The following is a 23903-nucleotide window of genomic DNA, read 5'->3' on the forward strand; positions in this document are numbered from 1 at the left end:
ATTTAACTTCTTTGAGCCTTGCTTTCTTGATCTGTCAAGTGGAGGTTAATAATAGTATCACCCCTTGAGGGCAGATAAACTGATGTATGTTTATGCATACATAAACTGATGTATGTGATGTAATTTAGCATGGTGCTGGTCCACAGGTGAATGGAGATGATTTTTGACTTTCTGTCTCACAGAAAGTCTGTACCTCCCCGAGGACATCTCATGCCCACAGCAGCCCAGCAGTGAGTCCTCACCAACCCAGACTGACTTTCCAGCCTCATATCCTCAAAGGATCTGACATTTTCCAGCCACCAACCTTGGTTTGCACCATGCCCTTCATCAAAAATGTCTTTGCTTCTCTTTGATGCCTGGGTATCTATTCCTTTAGAACCCATTTCAAATTTCTCCTCCTTAAAGATGCCGTTGGTCACTGTTCCAATCTGTAGGATACTCTGTTTTGCCCAGATCCCTTCTGCACTGCCTTCTGGGACTCAGATACAGAGGGGGCAAAACATCCCGGAAGGGGTGGGGCCCATGGACTGCTCTTGGAGTGGGGACAGAGATCACCACGAGATGGCGCTATTGAGCCATCACTGTCAATTGGTTTTTCTCTGTTTTCATTTTCTTACTTGATGAGAAATGTGTGATTTCCAAATAGTCCCAGAAGGAATAGAACTGTGACTGTGTCCCGCCACTAAAAAGGTGGTTTTGCATATCTCTGATCGTCCTATCGCATCGCCCACTGTTAAAAATTCCATCCCCACACCCAGGGGATTTAGAAGGAGAATATCACACACTTGCCACCACCCCCAATCCATGCAAATACCTTGGTACTTGCTATAGACACTTGGTACACAAATACTGCCTCAGCCTTTTATTAAATTATATTTTATATATTGCATCAGAGTATTAAGCCCTTAGGGGTAGGACCTGGGGTCCATGCCAACTTACTAGAACGGTGTCGACTTCTCTAGGATATGGAATCCACACAGCTCCTTGGAAAGCTGGAAAATGCAGTTTTGAAGCAACCTGCTTCATTTCCACACCAATGGAAAGGAAAGTGATAAATCCTTTATGGCCAAGAGTCAGTTCTGTTTATTTCTTCCTGGAAATGCTATTGATGGTGGCTGGGGAAGTTGTTTGTTTTTTAATCTTTCCCTTGGCAAGGTCTCCTTACTCATAGCCCTTCCTTATGTTCCCCAAATGGTGCAGGGGGCAGTGTTCAGAAGCCCAGTATGCAGGTCTTGCACAGAGGAGAATTATGGCTTAAAGAAACTTGGCTAAGCGCGGTGGCTCACACCTGTAATCCCAGCACTTTGGGTAGGCCAAGGCAGGCAGATCGCTTGAGTCCAGGAGTTTGAGACCAGCCTGGGCAACCTGATGAGACCCCATCTCTACAAAAAATTAGCCAGGGATGGTGGTGCATGCCTGTAGTCCCAGCTACTCGGGAGGCTGAAATGGGAAAACTGCCTGAGTCCAAAAGGTGGATACTAAAGTGAGCCAAGATTGTGCCACTGTACTCCAGTCTAGGTGATAGGGTGAGACCCTGTCTCAAAAAAAACAAAACAAAATAAAAACCAACAACAGAAAAAGAAACTTGGGTGGGATCATGTGTCCAGGCCTCAGCACTGTTGTCCGTTACTCTAACTCCTGCAGAGAGGTCCTTGAACAGATGTAAGCGGACACACCTTGAAGTCAAGGTGCTCTTTGCAAAGCAACACAATGTTATTGACATATTCCATTTGAATAACCAAATTTTGTAGTTGATTGTGCGCTAAGGTGGATACGCATTACATTATGTTCTTATGTAGGGAAGTAGAAGTTAGTGCCAAGATTTAAAGAAAAATCAGTGGGGAAAATAACAGTTGAATCTTATTTGTTTAAAAACTTAGGACTTATTTATTCTTCTGTCCACCCATTCATATATACATTTAACAAAAGTATTTGAAATTAGTTTCATATTGCTATTTATTTTAAAAATAGGTATTATACACATATGGCTCAAAATTGGAAAGATACAAGAGTGTATAGTAAAAGGTAGTTTCCACTCCCATCCTTGTCCTAACCAGTTTGTTTCTTCACAGAAATGGCAACCACTATTGATAGTTTTCTATGTTCCCCTTGAGAAATATTCTATATTGTAAATGCATATTCATCTATTCATTTATTCACCCATCTATCCATTTATTCATCTACCCATCCATTTATTGTCTAGCCACCTATCCATAGATGGATCCATTTATGCATCCATCAATTTATTCATCTATTTACCCATCCATCCATTCATCCATTTATCCATCCATCTATTTACTTTCCATTAATCTATCCATTCTTTCATCCACTTATCCATCCATCTATCCATCCACTTTGCATTCATCTGTCCATTCATTCATCCATCCATTTATCCATTCATTCATCTATTTATCCATCTATTCATTTACTTAACCATTTATCCATCCATCTATCCATCCACACACACATCCATTTATCCATCTAATCCATTCATTAATCCATTTACCCATCTATGTCATTTTTTTCCAGGAAGAGGAAAAGGGCAGCCATTATTTGGTTTTAGATGGTAGACCAAATTTGTGCTACTGTTCCACAGGAAAAGAGATTTGGAACCACTCCTTGGTGTTAAGCCAGCCACTCCAAAGCTGTAGTGTTGCAATGTCATACATCTGTCAGGGAAGCCTGAACATTTTAAAAACAATTGGGTATGGCTATTCAGATTTTATTTTGGCCCAGCATAATGAGTTTGTGTTTGATTCTGAAGGAGAGGGAGATTTGTAATAAATCAGCAAGTGAAATTAAAAGTGAGCCAGTGAGGTGCCATAAAAGGGTGGTTGGAATCAGACATTCTCAAATCCATATCCTATCCCCACCCATGTTAAAAGCTATATAGGAGGTTATTTAGCTTCTTGGGAGTCTCAATTTTCCTCTTATGTTCTGAGATGGGGATAATTGTATTTTTCTTTGCAGGTTAAAGGCTAACACAATGCTTGGATATAGTCAGTGCTCATGTGGTAACTGCCCTTAACATTATTAAGCCCACATAATTCTCTTCTTTTTTGTAAGCAGTTGAGATCTTTAGGTTGAAGATTCAATATACAATGTAACAGAGTCAGAGGGTGGGTGGCAAAAGGTACATACATACTGCAGGGCAGGGACTTGGAGTATGGAATGGAGAAATAGCAGAGGACATCTTCCAGCTGCAGTTGGGATGGGTGCTGAGCTACAAAGCTACTAGAGAAATAGGAAACTCAGGTCTCATCATTGCAGGGACCCTTGTTTCCTGCAAAGAATCCTTGGAGAAATCTCTCCCACTGTCTCTGGGCATTGTATTCAGAAATGTCTGGCCTGGATGATAGTCTTCCTGCTTTTGGCCTCACCCTCTATCCACTGTCCTCTGCTGAATCTTTCTAAAATGCTTGCTTAAAACTCCTTATCGCCTTCAGGAGAAAGTTAAATCCTTTACCACACAAGGCCATTACCTGGGGGCCCTTTCTAACTCCTCCCACCTCAATTTTGTCCTCTTTCTGCAGGTATCTAAGTGTCATGATTTAGATGTCCTGGCATGCACTGTGCTCTTTTTCTGGAAGCCTCTTTTCTTTCTTCATCCAACTACCTCCTCTTCTTCCTTCAAGACTCAGCTGAGACTCTCTTGAGCAAATTTTCCAAGACTCCTTAAGGGGAAGGACCTGGTCCAAGTTGACTTGGTGTCTCCGTCATCAAGCACAATGCCTGGTTCACAATGGACTCTTCATGCATCTCTTTCTATAACATGAGAAGGATCAGAGGGTGAGGATTGGAGCTGGGTGTCTTAAAAATCTGTGAGAGTCGAAGCTAAGCCAGTGATGTTTGCTTTGTAGCTATTCTTGTGATATTACAATCCTTCAGAGTGGTGAGGTTGGTGGGAGTGGTAAAAACAAACAAACAAACAAACAAAACCTAGTTTCTTTGTCTTGGATTTTCCTGTCTCAGTTTATAGAGAGAGACTATCCATCATATTTTATTTTAGCTTAACCAAAGTTTTACTTTTTGTTGTTTCTTTTTTTCTTTGCTGGGATCTTAAAAGAGATTGAATAAAAATTCAGTTGTAGGAATGGCTTTACCTTCCTCTCTGGTCTTGGTGTTTTGTTTTTAGACTATGATATCACATGTCAAGACTATGATATCATATCAGGACTAGGATATCAAGTTTATAATAGAACAATAATTATGTATTATTTAAACTTATTTTCATCAAACTATAACTAATACACAATGGATTTTTTAATGGTATATACAGATATTTAAAATTTGAAATAATTTTAGATTTATAGAAAAGTTACAACGATACTATAGCAAGTTCCAAGAAATCCCTTCTCAGTTTCAGTTTTTCTTAAATTTTGTTGTTGTTGTTGAGACGGAATCTCGTTCGGTCTCCAGGCTGGAGTGTGGTGGCACGATCTCGGCTCACTGCAACCTCCACCTCCTTGGTTCTAGCAATTCTCCTGCCTCAGCCCCCTAAGTAGCTGGCACTACAGGCACGTGTCACCTCACAGCTAATTTTTTTATTTTTAGTAGAGACGAGGTTTCACCATGTTGGTGGTCAAGACCACCAGGCTGGTCTTGAACTTCTGACCTCGTGATCTGCCCACCTCGGCCTCCCAAAGTGCTGGGATTACAGGTGTCAGCCATTGTGCCCGGCTTCTTTAATGTTAAAAAAAAATGTTAATGTCTTTGTCACAACTTTGGAAACTATTAAGTGCATTCCAAATTTTATTTGAATTTCACCAGTTTTTCTACTAATGTCTTTTTCCTGTCCAGGATTCAATCCAGAGTTTCATGTTGCATTTATTCTCACGTCTCTGTAGTCTCTTCTGGTATGGAACAATTTCTCCATCTTTCCTTATTTTTCATGATCTTGATAGTTTTGAGGGGTACTGGTTAGGGATTTTGTAGAAGTGGACTTGGTGATTAGAACCTAGGTCTGGCCGCCTACCCATCACAGTATCAGTAAAAGCCTCCCTTGAAATTTACCAATGGCATGAACATTTCAGATGAGTCTGCCATCTTTGGTCCTAGAGACCTGTCTTGGAGACAGAGACCTCACAGACTCAGAGATTCAGGTGCTTTTTCTGGTAATGATTTTTGTCTGTGGGCTGATTACAAAGGTGGATGAGACTTTGGCCAAAGCTAAGGCTGCAGGGTCTGGGCTAAAAAATTCCAGAAAAACTACCTTGCCATGGGAGGCTGAGTTCCAAATCACAGCCTGTGTGCAGCCTGCTTTACCAAATAATGAGGCACTGGGTGCTTTTTAAGGCAGCTGACCTTTGGAGCAAATTATCCAAGGAAATCTGATTAGCTAGTTCACTGGGTTCCTGCAAAATGGAGCTTGGTGTATTTCTGCAGCAGAAATGTCAGCATAATTGGAGTTCCTGGAGCTCAAAGAGCTTCTTTCTTATTGTTTCCATCCTTTGGAGGGGAAAAAAAAAAACCCAAACAAACAAAACCCAAACCCCCAAAGAATTGTCCTTTGACTTATATTCTTTGCTTTTGCACATGGTTCAGAAGCTGCTCCTGACTGTGTTTACGACTTTATTAATCAGGGGAACAGCCCGAACATCATTTAAACAAACAAGGCCAAAAAAAAAAAAAAAAAAAAAAAAATCCATCCCCAAACAGATGATGTGAGCTTAATAGAGATGGCCAAGCCAAAGACCTTAAATAAATAAACTGACTTTAATTTGTAGGAAGGAGCATGGGGTCGTCATTACTTGAGGCTGTGTGCCATGCGATGTAACCAAATTTGAAACTCGCTAATTTCATTATTTTAATGGAAGTCTGCCTCCCATTCATTAGGCTGACATATGACTAGCCATTAGTAACAGTCCACTTCCAAAGCTATGGTGGATAAAGGGTGATTGGAAATGAGCGAGGGCCAGGCCTGGTGGAGGCTGGCAATTTCAGAAGGGAACTGGTGGGTGGGATTTATGCAAGAGGCAGGGAACACAACTAGGAAAATTGTCAATGTGGATGGAGGCAGCAAACCATTGAGTCCAAATACAGGCTTGAGAGACCCGGGTTTGAATTCTGGTTCTGCCACATACTGGCTGTGTGACCTTGGGCAAGTTATACCCCCGCACTGAGCTTCAGTTTGCTCATCTGTGAGATGGGAGTAATCATAGTTCCTATCTCATAGGGTTGCTTGCGATGACTCAATGAGGCAAATTCTTAGGAGGCTCTAGTATAGGGCTTGGCAAAAGTAACCACTTAATAAATGGTAGCTATGATGATGATAACGTTGGCCAAAGTCCCCAGTATTTAGGGACTTGGAGATTTTGCTAATGAAGAAACGAAGGCTGACAGAAATAAAGTAAGGTATCCAAGTTTGCCCCAAACTTGGACTCAAATTTCTGACTCTTAATCCTATACTCTTAAAATCCTATACTCTTAAAAAAAATCCTATACTCTTAGTCCTATGCTCTTAAAACCCGTATTTTAAAAATTGTTTCATTTCTTGAACAGGCCAGTCATTCATATGATTGAAAAATTTAAAAACAAGAGTATGCTAGAATAGTCAGTGAAAATTGTCCCTTCTGCCCGGAACATTTCCTGTTCACAGACAGCCATTGTTACGTGTTTCTTCTTTATCTTTGCAGAATTTCAGGTACGTACAAGCAAATACAAATGTATATGCACTTCTTTTTTTTTTTATTACACAGACAGTTCTGTATCCTGCCTTTTAAAACTTATATCCTTCTTATCTTTCTGTATCAGGGTATAGTGAGTTCTTTCATTCTTACTTATAATTATATGTTTTTCTATTATAATGGATATATTATGTCTTATTTAATTATTTCTCTCTTGATGAACAGTTGGGAAAGTTCTCATCTTTTGCTATTACAAACCACAATGCGATGAATAACATTGCATGTATGTCATTGTGTACAGGTGTGCGTATATTCTAGGATAAATTTCCAAAAGTAGAATTGCTGAGTTACAGGGTAAATGCATTTCTGATTTTGATAGTGCTCAAAGGTCCGGGGGCACATAGAGATGGTGCTTTAGCAGTGAGCTTAGGCTGACAGCGGTTAAGAGAGACATGCCTCAGGTTGCCAGTTAAAAAAAAAATCTGCATAATGTGTTGCTTAAAGAATGTGGTAAGGTGAAAGCTTGGAAATACTGGTGTCATTGGAAAGACAGAAATAAGACAGAGATTGTGTTGGGAAGAGAACATGGAATTTCAAGTAATTTCTGCCTGGGTTTGCATCTTGACCCTGCCACTCCTGGCTATATGACCTTGGGCAGGTTGCTTCACATCTCTGAGCTCAGTATTCTCACCTGTAAAATAAAGACCATGATAACTTCCATTATAGGCTGCTGGAGGAAGTAAAGAAGAAAATATAAACAGCAGTTAGCATGATGTCTGGCACATGGTGTGCATTCAGGATATAACTGGGGCCTTTGGGTGAGTAACTAAGTTCATAATGACTCATAACTAGCTAACATTATTATATTATATATACTATACTGTATTAGTGGGAAATAGCTAACATTTATTGAGTGTTTACTATGTGGCATGCACTGTGCTTACTGCCTCCCATGAAACATTCCACTTACCACTCATAACAACTCTGTGAAGTATTCTTGCTCACCTCAGCTTACAGATGGGGAAACTGAGGCAGGACACTCAAGTACTTTGTCTGGTGAAACACTGTGAACAAACGACAGAGCTTATATTTGAACTGAAGCCACTTGTCTTGGAGGGCTCCTCTGATCCCACATCCTGTTCTTTTTTTTTTTTTTTTTTTTTTTTGGAGATGGAGTTTTGCTCTTGTTGCCCAGTCTGGAGTACAGTGATGCGATCTCGGCTCACTGCAACCTCCCTCTCCCAGGTTCAAGCAGTTCTCCTGCCTCAGCCTCCAGAGTGGCCGGGATTACAGGCACCCACCACCACGCCTGGCTAATTTTTTGTATTTTTAGTAGAGATGGGGTTTCACCATGTTGGCCAGGTTGGTCTCAAATTCCTGACCACAGGTCATCCACCCACCTCAGCCTCCCAAAGTGCTGGGATTACAGGCATGAGCCACTGCGCCCAGCCCATCCTGTTCTTTTGATCTACGTATTATAGCATAAGAGGCTGACTTATTCTGAGACAAGGACATCATGGGTGGAGCCCCCTTCTCATCTCAGTGTGACCTAGTTCAGCTTCCCCATCTCTTAGGCAGATACCATTGGGTTCAGAAAGGTTCAAGGGCACTTTTTCTCCTCTTAGCTTAGTGCTTCCTCAAATGATCCATGACTTATGACCTTATGACGATGCTGTGTGGTGAGTGTGAAATCAGATGAAGATTTTTATCCCGACATGATGAACACAAGCGTTGCATAACCTGACTCGGGTTACCCAGGATCTATCCTCTGCTTGTGGTCACCACTGCTAGGATTTTGGAAGAACCCTTTAAAAACTAAGCTCTCTGAGGACAGGCATTTTTGTTTGGTTCACTATTGTGATGCCAATGATTAGAAAAATGCCTGGGCCCACAGGAGGGACTTATGTTCAATGCAGAGGTGGATAAATGAGAAGGAGACTGTTTGCCGCAGAATACTGAGAGATTTTATTGTTCTTGTCATAGGAACCAGGCAGTATTCCAGACAAACATGACATCAGTAACATCCATATGTCTGTGATGGGGTAGGAGAGAAGACTACTTTTCAGGTGGGACATTTTGATTGGAGAGGGTCTCTGATTCAGAGAGTGAGGTGAGCTATTTTCTTCTTGGGAGTTCTTGGCATTTGATAATCCTTGGTGTTTATTTCAAATTATGGAAGAATTTGAGATTTACTTAGACATCTTGGCATGCAGCGCTAAACCTCAGACTTCCTGAATTTATTTACCAGCTAGGGGAAGCATATTCCCCACTTTAATTTTATTTACAAAGGGCTCTAGTCTGGTGTGAAGTCTGAAGGCATATTTGTTGTAGGAGTTACTCAATTAGCCAGCGAGAAAAGAACAAAGGAAAAGTCATTATGCAGATGTATGCCCATTCAAAGCTATTCCGCCTCTAGATGCTTTCTTCGTAGTGAATGGAGGAACTCCAGTCTGCAAGTCTCTCGTCTCTGCTGTGTTTTCTGCTAATTCTCTTCTAATATTAGGCCATGAATGATTAATAATATTGCATTTTGACACTGTTAGATTTTGTCAATTTTTTTCAATATAAAAGCAGATAATTACAGATTACTTTAACATCCAGGAAGTGAAATCAACCATGAATTACACTCAGACTCATCCACAACCCCTTGAATATATTTCTTTTTTTTTTTCAATAGGAGATTGAAGTTTCTTTCTTTAGTCATTTACACAAGTCATGTCTGACAATTGAGAAAATGCTGTTCACATAAAACATCATAAATTAAAAATATACAGTGTTTGTATTTTAATACAATAGGGTCCCAGGATTCAAACAAAGAATTCTGATCTCAGAGGTTGCATTATGTAGTTATGTGTTCTGCTTTAAAGCACTATACTGGAGGTGAACTTGAAACTGCCTTTGCAAAAATTATAACTGAGGAAATTATGACAATGAAGGAGATCAGACCTAACCAGCTACAGCTTGCATCTAATCTTAAAGCTATCCTTATTCATTCCTGGGCATAGGCCGAAATAACCTTGGGAAGGAATTTAGTTTACAGTTTGACTCTGAAACAAAATTGATAATAGCCCTTTCCTGAAAAGACCCCCTTCTTGCCTGGTGACCAGTCTGCCTTTGTAGGACTAACAAATTGGCTACAAGATTGGAAATTATGGTTTAGGGGTCATGCAGCCCCTGACTCCAAGAGTCTGAACCTCCCCAGATTGCTCCTAGGGATAGCATCATTATTGTAAAACTGAAGATCAGTGCTTGAGATATCTTGCAAACCCTGCACTCAGTGGATCAGCTGACACCACCCAGACTGGTAACTTGGCTCCCAGTTCTGCCATCCCACCCAGGAACAGAAGACCACAAGAAAACCTCACTTCCACCCCCTATGATACCATCTCCAACCTGACCAATCAGCACCACTTCCTGGGCCGCTACCCACCAAAGTATCTCTAAAAACTCTGATCCCCAAATGCTCCAGGAAGGCTGATTTGAATAATAATAAAACTCAGGTCTCCCGCACACGTGGCTCCGTGTGAATTACTGTTTTTCCACTGCAATTCCCCCATCTTGCTAAATTGGCTCTGTCTAGGCAGGGGGCCAGGTGAACGCATTGGATGGTATATTTCTCAAGAGTCAAATATTAATAGGTTTCACATGTAAGACTTACGTATGTGTGTGTGTGTGTTTACATACACATATATTTCAATAGCTTTTGGGGTTCAAGTGGTTTTTGGTTACATGGATGAATTATAAATTATATAGTGGTAAAGTCTAAGATTTTAGTACCTGTCACCTGAGTAGTGTACACTGTACCCAATATGTAGTTTTTGTATCCTTCATTCCCTTTTCATCCTCTCCTCTTCTGAGTCTCCAGTGTCCATTATATCACTCTGTATGCCTTTATGTACCTATGGCTTAGTTCCCACTTATAAGTGAGCATATATGGTATTTGGTTTTCCATTCCTGAGTTATTTCACTTAGAATAACGGCCTCCAGCTCCATCCAAGTTGCTGCAATGACATTATTATATTATTATTTTTTCATGGCTGAGTAGTATTCCATGGTGTATATGTACACACATTTTCTTTATCCACTCATTGGTCAATGAGCACTTAGGTTGGTTTCATATCTCGACAATTGTGAATCCTAAATTTTACATGCAAGGTTTTGCATCTGTAGAGGAAGACAGGATTCTCAGTGCATGTGCCAATTTTTGGGTTTTCCACTTGAGAATCTTCACCAGTTTCCTCTTCAGAATCAAATTCCTGACTATCTGGTGCTTCAAAGTTATCCAGAGGTTCATCATTCAGTCTCTGGGTTGCCTCTGTCATATACTGTACTCTGCCGCTTTTGCCAATTGCTTACTCTCCTTTTCCAAGTGGTCAATTTCATTGTTCTTTCTTCAATTTCTCTGTGAAGCTTCTCATTTTCCTTAAGTGTTTCATAGAGGGTGTTCCTTTGTTCTGCGACTTCTCTCCAATATTGAGGGGATAAATTTCATTTAATCCTAAGATCAAATGCTTCTTGGGTGACTCCTCCAAGGATTTAATTGTCACTCTATTCTGGGACAATGACAACTCTAGAGTGGGAAGTCCTGGCTGTCAACTGGTCATTCCAATGCTTCCTCTTGGATATGTTTTGGGCCAGTCACTTTTTTTTTTTTTTTTCCCAACAAGAGATCTGGCTGTGGAAGGATGAATCATCTTCAGAGTTCTTCTTGGGGAGAAACTGTTCTTTACATTCTCTTTGATTCTTCCTTGTTTCTACTTTATCCTAGGATTCATTATACAGCTGGTAAAGCACAAAAGATGGGAGGAGAGGATTAATGATCATAGTGAATTCAGGTGGCTGTGGCACAGCCAACCTACATTGATCCCCACTGTCGCTGGAGTGGCTGGGGCACACTGCTGAAAAGACTTACTCCTCTGGAACATACTCCTTTGAGTCGTTTTTGTATATGTAATTTTGCATATTTTTTTCTTTTTTTATTATTATACTTTAAGTTTTAGGGTACACGTGCACAACATGCAGGTTAGTTATGTATGTATACATGTGCCATGTTGGTGTGCTGCACCCATTAACTCGTCGTTTAGCATTAGGTATACTTTTAATCGTAGTGCCATACAATTGTATTGCATTTTCCATTTATAGCATATTATAATTATTTTGACTTTTATTATGAAATTTTCAAACAGAAAAGTAGATAGTATAATAAAATAAAAAGTATATATATAACAAGTATGTCGGCTGGGTGTGGTGGCTCATGCCTTTAATCCCAGCACTTTGGGAGGCTGAGGCAGGCAGATCACTTGAGGTCAGGAGTTCGAGACCAGCCTGGCCAACATGGTGAAACGCTATCTCTACTAAAAATAAAAAAAATTAGCTGGGTTTGGTGGTGGGTGCCCGTAATCCCATCTACTCAAGAGGCTGAGGCAGGGGAATCACTTGAACCTGGGAGGTGGAGGTTGCAGTGAGCCAAGATCATGCCACTGCACTCCAGCCTGGGCAACAGAGCAAGACTCCATCTAAAAAAAAATTATATATATAACAAGTATGTAAACAAAATACATAAGTAAAAGGTAGAATAAAAAAAGATAGCATAATACACACCCATGTATTTATCGCTTAGAATTAACACTAATATTATATTTTCTTTGTGCATTTTTTCTTAAGTGGTTCAAAAGGAAGTACAGACATCATGATATTAAACCCTAAATCAGTGGCTCTCAACTGAGGGTAATTTTGACCCATGTCCTCCGCAAGAGGACTTTTGGCACTGTCTGGAGACAATGTTGGTTGTCACAAAAGGAAGCATGCCTGCATCCCTGGTAGAGATCAGGGATGTTACTAAACATGCTACAATGCACAGGACTGCCCCCTCCAAAACAAAGAATTACCTGGTTCTAAATGCCAGTAGTGCTAAGGTTGAAAACCTTTGGTCTAAATGATTAAGAATGCGTTTCTTAAAATGCAAAATTTCACATAACCGCATAGCACCATCACTTCTAACAAAGTGAAAAATAACTCTTTAAAATTGTCTAATAACCAGTCCATGTTTCTCCACCATTCCACTAAAATGTTTTTTACAGCTGGTTTTAGCAAACACTTTCCATTTTATTAGCACTGTTAATAGAATCTCATTCTAAATGACTACAGAAGAGTCTGTTCAATGGATTCCCTGAAATTTATTCAAAGGATCTATTTTTAGATACTAGTTTTGCTTCCAGGTTTTAGACAAATTATATTTTTGTAAATAATGACAGTTTACTTCTTTTCTTACTTTGTGCCTTTTCTTTCTTTTATTTGCCTTATGTTCTGGCTAAAAACTTCAGTGAATACTGAACACAGCGTATGAGAGTGGGCATCCTTTTGTTGTTCCAGATTTTAGGAGCAAAAGATTTAATATTTTATTAATTATGATATTAACTGTAGGTTTTTAAAGATGAACCTTATCATATTGGAGATGTTCCCATCTATTCCTAGTTTCACTGAGCGTTTTTATCATAAAGAACTAATGATTTCTGTCAAATTTTTTTTCTGTGTATTTTGAAATGATCAAATGGTTTTCCCTGTTACTCTGTTATAGTATGATGAATTATATTGATTGAATTTCATTAAACCAACCTTGCTTTCTTGGAATAAACCTTGCTTGGTCATGATGTATTATTCTTTATATGTATGTGTACATATATATCTATAGATACCTATACATATATATATATATCTATATATATATAGATATGTATACATATATAGAGAGAGAGCGAGCTGGATTCTGTTTGCAAATATTTGGTTTAGAATTTTTGTGCCTATGGGCTGGGTGCGGTGGCTCACACCTGTAATCCCAGCACTACTTCAAAAACAATTTGAGGCCAGGCGCGGTGGCTTACACATGTAATCCCAGCACTTTGGGAGGCTGAAGCGGGCAGATCACTTGAGGTCAGGAGTTTGAGACCAGCCTGGCCAGCATGGCAAAGCCCCATCTCTACTAAAAATGCAAAAATTAGCCGGGGATGGTGGTGCACACGTGTAATCCCAGCTACCTGGGAGGCTGAGGCAGGAGAATCGCTTGAACCAGGAAGGCAGAGGTTGCAGTGAGCCAAGATCGTGCCAGTGCACTCCAGCCTGGGCGACATAGAGAGATTCATCTCAAAAACAAAAAAGAAACAAAACACCATTTAAAATACACAAACCAAAACCATTTCAGATACCCTCAAAAAAGTACAAAAATAACAGAAACGGCCGGGTGCGGTGGCTCACACCTGTAATCCCAGCACTTTTGGGAGGCCGAGGTGGGTGGCTCACTTGAGGTCAGTAGCCACCAAGACCATCCTGGCCAACATGGTGAAACCCTGTCTCTACTAAAAATACAAAAATTAGCCAGGCATGGCGGTGTCATCCCAGCTACTCAGGAGACTGAGGCAGGAGAATCGCTTGAACCCGGGAGGTGGAGGTTGCAGTGAGCCGAGATCACGCCATTGCACTGCAGCCGGGGCAACAAAGGGAGACTCCATGTCAAAAATAAAAAAATAACCGAAACATTTTTCTGCTACCAAAATTAACCACCTAAAGGCAATGGACAAGTAGTATGGTAACATACTGGAGTGCTACAGAAATATTCAACCAGGAAATTACCCAGTGACATTCTGTAGAATGCGCTTTTTTCTTTTTTTTCAAGTGAAGAGACATACAATTACCTAGTGGGAATGTGGTTTGGAAGTGAGTGTCACCACTGTTAGGTCAGGTGCTCGGGAAAGCCTTATTAAGTGTTCTTCTCTCTTTGAAAGTAGAATTATGATGGGAAACTGGTTCAACTTAGAGTACTGTAACAACTAGGTTTCCTTAGAACAAAGCCATTTACGAAGGAGCCATATAAATCTACAGCCTCGGCTCACTTTGTTTAAACTCTACTGAAAACAAGGCAGAAACTTCTAAGCCTTGAAATGAATCAACAATCAACAGCTAAAAACTGTCAGTTTTCTTGATTGTTCTGAGGACCTCAGATCCTTCAACTAGTAGCCAAATTCTTGTCTCCCGAAGATATTTTAAAACCAAGGGTAGAATGATGAAATTCTAAACATGCCCCAATAGACACACTAGCCAGACTCATAGTAACTGAACTCACTGCTGTTTAATACGAAATAGACAAGTACTGTAAAAAGATAACCAGTGCTCTACCTTCAGCACTCTCAACAAACTTAAAAATACAAAACTTGGCCAGGCACAGTGGCTCTCGCCTGTAATCCCAGCATTTTGGGAGGCCAAGACGGGTGGATCACTTGAGGTCAGGAGTTCGAGACCAGCCTGGGCAACATGGTGAAACCTCATCTCTACTAAAAATACAAAAATTAGCTGGGCGTGGTGGCGGGCACCTGTAATCTCAGCTACTTGGGAAGCTGAGGCAGAACAATCGCTTGAACCTAGGGAGGCAGAGGTTACGGTGAGCCGAGTTAGGGCCACTGCACTCCAGCCTGTGACAGAGCGAAACTCCATCTCAAAAAACAAAAACAAACAAAAAAAACTTAGCCAGGCGTCGTGGTGGGTGCCTATAGTCCTAGCTACTCAGGAGGCTGAGGTGAAAGATCACTTGAGCCCAGGGATTTGAAGTTACGATGAGCTATAATCACACCATTATACTCCAGCTTGGGTGACGAAGTAAGATCCGGTCTCTAAAAAATAATAAGTAAAAAGTTTTTTAAAATACACACAACCTTGGTGATCAGGCTTTGGCTGCAACTCTGGCCCAGGAGGCCAGAAAAAAAAATACACACAAGGCATTCGCAAAGAACAGTGAGCAGATAATAGATAAATCTTTAGTTTTATGAGAGTGACAAGACTGAGAGGTTTTACGTAAGGGATTGCTGTTCTCGGCTTTGAAAGCCTTCTCTACACTCTCTGCAGGGCTCACTTACCACACTGTGACTTCCACTAGAGTACACTGGGCATCTGATCCCTTTCTAGATTCCTTCAGGACCACAATTTATTCATCTTGGTGTTATTTCAAGTGCCTAGCATAGCATCTTACATTCAGTGGACTGGTAAACGTTAATGAGTCGCTAGTACATATATCTGAGCAAAACCAGAAATTCGCATTTCTGGAAAAAAATTCCATTCCAATACTGCTAACTCAACCCAGAAGGTTATCAAATCTCTTTTTCATTCCTTTCTCTTCAACCAGAAAGAAAAGACTATCTGAACACTTTCAGACATTTCTTCCCCAGCAAACCAAAGCAAGCAAATCAAGGCTTAAACTTTGTCGTCTACATTACTTCCTTAACTTGTTCAAACTGAAATTGCTGTCTTTTCACGCTGTGCAACTTCAGAAAAGGTAAAAAATAAAGAACAGAAGAATGCAATAAGATATGTACTGACAGCACTACGTAATACCTGCTCCAAAGAGGGTTTTTATACCAGTCAAAAATTCTAAGTTTAAACAACTGCTCAACTTGGCACAGCATAGCCCTAGATGATGCCTTCGCTTCTTCCCTAAATCCTCAGTCTCAAGCCATTCATACGTGTAAAACCATGAAACAAGAGGCAAACAGGTCAGCCATGGCAGGAGAAGTAACAAAAGGCAGTGTTTACTACTGTGATACTCCAGGGATACTGTGGGGCCTCTCCTCTACCCCATCTGCTGTCCCACTGAAGCCTAAAAACACCTTTATATGAGCACTGTTCTTGCAGGCACTTCAGTCTCAAAAACATTCTCAAATACAGAATCTTACCTATTATCTACCTCAACAGATAGAATTTAACATATTAATAAAGTGTAAGGGCCTTTCTGGATTAAACAACCATTACTTTGATTTGGAATCCTCTCTACTCTGGTGGCCCTGAAGAGGTCACTTCTGAGATGTTCCAGCTTAAAACTGAGAATATTGTAAAAAGCATCTGCCAAGTGGTGATGGTTGCATAATCTTACAAATATATTAAAAGCCACTGAACTGTATGTACACTTTACTTTTCTTTTTGGACAGTGTCTCATTTGGTCACCCAGGCTGAGTGCAATGGTGCCATCATAGCTCACTGCAGCCTCCAGCTCCTGGGCTCAAGAGATCCTCCCACCTCAACCTCCCAAGTAGCTGGGACTACAGGTTTGTGCCACCACACCCAGCTGTTTTTTTTTTTTTTTTTTTTTGAGACAGAGTGTCAATGTCGCCCAGGCTAGAGTGCAGTGGTGTGATCTCGGCTCACTGCAACCTCCGCCTCCCAGGTTCAAGTGATTCTCCTGCCTCAGCCTCCCAAGTAGCTGGGACTATGGGCGCGCACCACCATGCCTGGCTAATTTTTATATTTTTAATAGAGACAGGTTTCGCCACGTTGGCCAGGCTGGTCTCGAACTCCTGACCTCAGGTGATCCGTCCACCTCGGCCTCCCAAAGTGCTGGGATTACAGGCATGAGCCACTGCACCCAGCTGTAGTGTTTTTTTTTTGTTGTTTTTTTTTTTGTGGAGACAGGGTCTCAGTCTCACTATGTTTTATGGAGGCCTCAGGCAATCCTCTCACCTCAGCCTCCCAGAGTGTTGGGTTTATAAGTGTGAGCCAATGCGCCCAGCTTGTACAGTTGAAAAGGGTGAATTTTACAGTGTGTAAGTTAAATCTCAATCATTTAAAAAAAAAAAAAAAAAAAGGCCAGGCGCGGTGGCTCACACCTGTAATCCCAGCACTTTGGGAGGCCAAGGCGGGCAGATCACCTGAGGTCAGAAGTTCAAGACCAGCCTAGCCAACATGGTGAAACCCCATCCCTGCAAAAACACACACACACAAAATAGCTGGGCATGATGGCAGGTGCCTGTAATCCCAGCTACGCGGGAGGCTGAGGCAGGAGAATTGCTTGAACCTGGGAGGAGGAGGTTGTAGTCAGCCGAGATCGTGCCATTCCACTCCAGCCTGGGCAACAGAGCAAGACTCCGTCTCAAAAAAAAAACAAAAAAAAAAAACCTCCTCCTCCAATAAATAAGGCATTCAGCAAATACTGAACACTACAAAACAGAATGTTTCTCTTTAAAATTCAAGTTCCACAATACAATCTGCTAAGTTTTGGAGACAGTGCCTCCTCCAAGTAAGTACTGAGGGCTGCTGGTTTTATTCCATGCTTGTTTCTTAATGGCAGTGAGTTCTGAGAAGCATTAAAGGTGAGATGATGCAAAGAACACCACATCATTACTTTAGAAGCTCTGGCTGTTCTAAAAAGTTCAAGTAACCCTAAAATTACTAAACCAGTTTCTTATCTAACAATAAAAAAAAACTAGGTGCAAATTGCAACTTAAATACATCCTATCAGATAAAATGCTTGTTCTAATATACATTAAGCCTTGTCTTCTATATTTTTATTTATTTGGGGACCTCACTTTTTAAGGAGAATCTCTTGGCCAATTTACTTGGCTCTAGAGAACTGTGCTTAAATGAATTACACTTAATTACACTTAAATGGGTTCCACTTAATTATTTCTTAAGGAACCTATATTCTTGAGTTTTCAAAGAGATCCAAGGTCAATACTGAATCCCAAGGTCTGACTCTCCAGGCTCCTTCAACAGCTTTCCCAGCATGCAGTTTAAAAACACACCCACCACAAATTTCGGCTATGGCTTAACTAAGAACAAAACATGCTAGCCCTATTGTCCACTTCCTCGCTATCAAAAAAACCTTGCAAACTTTTTGGTTCCCCCTTTGTAAGTTGCAATCCAGGTGTTATTTCCTATTTATCCCCCTGCTTTTTATAAGCACTGATTGTTCTCCGATGCTGGCTTTTTATGGACTTAATAGTCTGGAACATGCAATCCAACAGTCTCAATATAACCCTGGACCTCAATTTAGAAAATCAGTTCTTTTCCAAATAGACATCCTATATAGGACAATTTTTTAAAACCATTAACTGGCATTTTGGTACAAGCAATTGGTAAAGTCAGTAACACCAAAATAGTTTTTTGATTACAAACAAGAAAGCTGACCATGCTGTACGGATTCTCTTACTCACAGCTACTTCCCTACAGGTTTTCGTATCTCCAATTTCTAGCACTGTCAAAGAGAAAAAGATTAGGTGTAACTACAAATTAGCAACTATCAGAAGAGAGAAAGCCTGCATAAGAGGTAATACCTAGTCACCAACAGTGACCATTCTAGACCAAGGTTGGTTATCCCCGGATGACTCGATGGACAGGCTGTAAATGGAGTCCTGAGTCTAGTCAGAGTGGTGCTGGTGGCTCCACAGAAAGGAGGAAGAGCCAAGAAAGAAAATGGCTGGATACACGGAATCTGCAAAGTAAGGTAGGGAATGGGCACTTTTAGGAGCTGAGAAGTGAACTAGGTTAGGCAGTCAAAATGGCTTGATGTAAGTCAAGAATTACAAGCTAAGCTTCCTTATTCAAGAGGAAAACATTGTTTAGGGCCGTACCACCCTGAAAGTGCTCGATCTCCTCAAAAGAAAACATCAACCACCCACACAAATAAATGCCACTGTCAACAAAACCACCAAATCAACCGTGTTGACGTACATACGTCATCAGAGTGTTTCTCCAGACACTATCCTTTTACCACGAAAGAGCACGCGGTGACAAAAGTTTCTGTAGAAACCAAACTCCTGGAGCACTTTTATAATGTCCACTTATCTAAGAACCACCACAATACAGAACTTTAAAGAGAGAAATCAACAATATGTTCTCACTTAAAATGCGCTGGATGTCATGACCCACCCCACTAACGTCCTGGCTAAATGATGAAAGGACGTTCAGCCTTTTCCTTCCTTTTTCATTTTCTCTTTAAGGAAACACTGATAGTTCCTAAAATAAGCAGCATTAGGAAGAGAATACTTAAGTTCACTCATTTGACATTCCCACAAAATCAGTACCTGAAAGCAAGCTACCTACCACAAAATAAGCACCATTATGAGAATACATAAGTTCACTCATTGGATATTCCTACAAAGTCGGCACCTGCAAGCACGCTACCTACGACTTAAGCAACCCCTAAGTACGGGAAGATGTTTAAAAACCAAAGTTAACTCGAAATTTTATGGATTAGAAAATGTATGTCTACTAGCTACGGTCAGAAAGACACGTGAGAACTATTAAATTATAACAAATGCTCAAGTGTCTGAAGAAACAGACTGAATTACTGATGCACGAACACAGTGAGTTATTCCAAGCAATCTGAATAAGGTCAATGATTTTACAGCAATGAAAATTCTCTAAACGTGTCGCTGACAAAGGATAAAAGTGTAAGCTTCACTTTAAAAAGACACAAATCAATATAGTGTCCTATCACACATTAAGTGAGGAATCCTAACTTCGTGGCACTTTGTAAACTTTAGAAGCGTACACAATGCTAAGGGTAAAACAGATCTTGGTATTGATAGCCAAGTTTCTGTCCGATCACAAGGCTGCAATGCATCTTGGGATTCCTTCAGGACGGTTGGGGGCCACGGATAGTTTAAACCGTAATTACAGTTTCAATAGTAGAAAACGCAGCAGAAGACGCTCTCTCGGCTGGGCCTAAGGTGAAAGGAAAACTCGGCCGTTTGTCCTCCCCAACTCCTGGGATCTCTAAACGCCCACCCAAATGACTCCTGGCTCCATCTGTCCTCATTCTGCGCCTCGTGGCAGGGATCCGCCGCGGCCCCCACTCCGTCCCATACGGTTCCCATCTCAAGGGGGTAACTGTGGACTCTAGAGCAGGGCAGGGGCGCGGAGGGGCGGCACTCGGGTCCAGGTCTTTGGGCGCGCTGCCCGCTGTCCGCTCCCCGCCCGGCCACCGCCGCGGGCCGCCCCACGAAGGCCGGCTCCCGGGCTCGGGGCGCCCCACCCAGGCAGACGGCGCCACTGTCAGCGCCCCAAGTGCCGACCCGGCCCCAGGGCCGCGCGCCCCCGGACCGCACCCCTACGCCATGTGGGCTCCGGCGCCCGGCCTGACTTCCTCCCGCGTCCCCGGGGCTGCCCCGCGTCCCGGGCCTTTACCCGCAGGACCTCCCGCGCCGCTGCCGGCTCCGTGGTTATTGGCGGCGCCGCCAGCTGGGGGTGGCGGCGCTGCCGGGCCCCGCAGGAAGGACGGCACGAACTCGGCGGCGTGGACGTTGGGCACGAAGGGCTTAGCGTTGACGTTGAGTTGCCGGCTGAAGGCCGCGCTGAGGTTCTCCCGCTGGGCCTCGGCCGCCGCCGCCAGGGAGCCGCCGCCGCCGCACGGGCCCGGCCCGGGGGCTTCCATGTCCGCCTGGTCCCAGCAGTCAGGCGCCGAGTCGCTGCTGCTGCCGCCGCTGCTGCTCCCGCCGCCGCCGCCGCCACTGCCCGGATCCATGATCGGGGGGGCCGTGTGTGTGGTGGACAGAGAGTGGGAAATGGAGGCAGGGGCGCCCGGCCGGGGAGGAGTGGGCAACGCTGACCGAGGGAAGGCGGCGGGGCAGAAGGGCCGGGAGCTAGCGACAAAGATCCCGGCGTCGCCGCGGCAGCAGCTCCAGTCCCGACTCCACACTCGCGACGACGACAGAGGCGGCGGCGGCGGCTCAACCCTCCTCCTCGTGTGTGTGAGCGGATCTCCTCCCACCCAACCACCTCCGACGGCCTCACAGCCAACCCCACGCCCGGCGCGGATTGACCCCTCGCCGCCACCCGTACCTTCGCCTCGCGAGTTCTCTGTTCTGGCCGCTCCCGTTTCCGGCTATTTAGCGCGGCGGGAGGTGGAACTACAAGTTCCGGCAGCGCCCGCGCTACACGGCTGCGGTTTTCCCGGGGGCCGACGGGAGTCGAAGTTCAGGGACAGGGCGCAACCGGAAGCGGCTCAGGCTCCCGGCAGGCAACGCGAGGAGGCGGAGGTCTGGTGGCCGCTCCGCGGCCCCACCTGTCACCTGGTGGGGGGGGGTGGTGGGCAGCGGCAGGCCCTGGTTGGTGCAGCTCTGGGCTGGGCCGAAGACCGAGAGTATTTTAGCCCATAGGAGGGGTCCACTCTGGCCTGCTGGACACAGGCTAGGGGAAAACGGACAGCATCTATAACGTGGGGAAGAAAAATACACTCAGCTCCCGAAAATTGTTGTACTCTCTTTTCACCACCTTTCCTGCGTTCTCTGCCTCACAGTCTCCGTACCTTATTCTCTTTCCACCTTCTTTCTCCTCACCCCCAGCCAGATTTTGCCCTTCGTTTCAAAGCCGGTGCAGATTGCAAAGCTGATTTCATTTTATGTAATCATTTCGTGGAAGAAACAATAGAACCGTGAGATATTCCGGCTTAAAACTGCAGTGTGGCTCATAAAGCGCTGGGGCCCAGGCTCTGCCCAGGCAGAAGGGATTGTTAACTGGAAAATTTCAATGACTCACCGTTTGTTTGACTAGTCATATAAAGCCTTCACCCAAATTTTTCCATCCTTTCCTCCTCCCTGCCAAAGGGTTTGCAAATTAAACAGAGGATTGCCGTATTCCATGGTGTATCCGGCTTACCTAACAGGGTTATTTTGGTGAGTCTAGCTTCCTTATGCACCATTACGTGAAGTGGTTTCCTTTTGAATGGTATGATTTGCTCAAGAATTCCCATAGTACTTTTCATCGACTGCATCTTACACTTACAGATTAGGTAAACCTGGGAAAAGAACAAAAGCAAACGAGAAATACTTTAAAGAGTTCGCATTTAGGCCCTTCATGAAGTAGGAAAAAATGTTGCTCTGAGTACCTGTTAAGCTTTCCTGTAATTCACCCATGTGGAGCCCAAGACAGAGAAAAACATATTGTTAGTATTTTTCTGAAAGGAGTCTAGACAGGGTGCAACTAATCTGCCTAGAAATTACAGACTAAAGAAGTACATACATAGAATAGAATACATAGAATACATAGAATAAGGTTGTTTCTGAACAACCTTAGGTTGTTAAAAAAAAAAAAAAAAAAACCTAACAAAATCCAGATCTAGATCTGTATTTTAATTTTCTTTTTTCTTTTTTTTGAGACGGAGTCTTGCTCTGTAGCCCAGGCTGGAGTGCAGTGGCGCGATGTCGGCTCGCTGCAAGCCCGCCTCCCGGGTTCACAACATTCTCCTGCCTCAGTCTCCGGAGTAGCTGGGACTAGAGGCGCCCGCCATCACGCCCGGCTAATTTTTTTTGTATTGTTATTAGAGACGAGGTTCACACCGTGTTAGACAGGATGGTCTCGATCTCCTGACCTCGTGATCCGCTCGTCTCGGCCTCCCAAAGTGCTGGGATTACAGGCGTGAGCCACCGCGCCCGGCCGATCTGTATTTTAATTTTAAACATCCGTATTGTAAAGATAAAAGAGAACTCAGCCTAATGAGATAGGTCAAAAACGAAGCTGTCAAGTATTTTTCAAAAGAGTCCTAGGCTACAGTAATCTGAATTTAATATTAAACTACCAAGCTTTAGGGATTAAAAAAACACATACCGGCCAGGCGCGGTGGCTCACACCTGTAATCCCAGCAATTTGGGAGGCCGAGGCAGATGGATCACGTGAGGTCAGGAGTTCGAGACCAGCCTGGCCAACGTGGTGGAACCCCCGTCTCTACTAAAAATACAAAAGTTAGGCCGGGCGCGGTGGCTCACACCTGTAATCCCAGCACTTTGGGAGGCCGAGGTGGGCGGATCACGAGATCAGGAGATTGAGACCATCCTGGCTAACACGGTGAAACCCTGTCTCTACTGAAAATACAAAAAATTAGCCGGGCGTGGTGTGCGGGCGTCTGTATTGCCAGCTACTCAGGAGGCTGAGGCAGGAGAATGGCGTGAAACCAGGAGGCGGAGCCTGCAATGAGCCGAGATCGCGCCACTGCACTCCAGCCTGAGCGACAAAGCGAGACTCTGTCTCAAAAAACAAACAAAAAAAGCGATCCACCTGCCTCAGCTTCCCAAAGTGCTGGGATTATCGGTGTGAGCCACCACACCCGGCAGGGTTTGCCTCTGCTTAATAGGAAGTTTTGGTTATAGCCTATTATTATACCTGAAGACCTCACCGAATCATACTTGACAATGTCCATTTTAAAGTTGGTATTAAGTGACTGTCAGATTTACAGAGAACTTAACAACTGTTATGAAAATTAGAACTTCATTTATGCGAGACCTGTATTGCTATTGAATAAAAGATTTTCATCTTATATTCACAAGAAAAAATGCAATGTGTTCTAAATGAAGTGCCTTCTCTTTCCAGATTTTCACTCCCCACCCACCCACCCCTAAGAAAATGTCAACACAATCAGCTGACTCAAATAATGAACTACACATCCTTCTCTAAGCATTTTGTCTTTGAATACTACTCTCCTCCATGTAGCACTCCTACAGCACTGAATGATCACTTTCTCATAGG

At 43.0% G+C, this 23903-nt stretch overlaps 2 protein-coding genes across 2 annotated transcripts in view; one reads left to right on the forward strand and one right to left on the reverse strand.

Annotated features, from left to right (window-relative positions):
• The window catches only part of LOC129527569 (BOS complex subunit NOMO3-like), a 99727-nt gene extending 86467 nt beyond the window's left edge, over positions 1-13260 (forward strand). Inside the window, exon 15 of the transcript XR_010131328.1 lies at positions 183-13260. The gene's annotated coding sequence lies outside the window, so the exon portion shown is untranslated. The remainder of the gene's footprint in view (positions 1-182) is intronic.
• On the reverse strand, positions 1939-22083 carry LOC129527573 (CCR4-NOT transcription complex subunit 3). Its single transcript, XM_055365341.2, has 4 exons — positions 22041-22083; positions 21321-21507; positions 20571-21247; positions 1939-3765 (listed from the first exon to the last, which is right to left on the reverse strand). Exons 1-4 carry the CDS (start codon positions 22081-22083, stop codon positions 3752-3754), a joined length of 921 nt encoding a protein of 306 aa, XP_055221316.2. The 3' UTR covers positions 1939-3751.
• Positions 22084-23903: the final 1820 nt, after the last annotated feature.

The sequence above is a fragment of the Gorilla gorilla genome, chromosome 18, assembly GCF_029281585.2.
Source record: "Gorilla gorilla gorilla isolate KB3781 chromosome 18, NHGRI_mGorGor1-v2.1_pri, whole genome shotgun sequence".
Classification (NCBI taxonomy): Eukaryota; Metazoa; Chordata; class Mammalia; order Primates; family Hominidae; genus Gorilla; species Gorilla gorilla.

What these genes read in the sequence shown, in the direction of transcription:
- LOC129527573 (XM_055365341.2), bottom strand. Translation starts at nt 22,083, where the DNA reads ATGGTGCATAAGGAAGCTAGACTCACCAAAATAACCCTGTTAG. An exon ending in CACCAAAATAACCCTGTTAG is followed by an intron (nt 21,508 to 22,040) that starts GTAAGCCGGATA and finishes TCTTCGGCCCAG; the next exon opens with CCCAGAGCTGCACCAACCAG. An exon ending in CCCGGGAAAACCGCAGCCGT is followed by an intron (nt 21,248 to 21,320) that starts GTAGCGCGGGCG and finishes GGGAGCGGCCAG; the next exon opens with AACAGAGAACTCGCGAGGCG.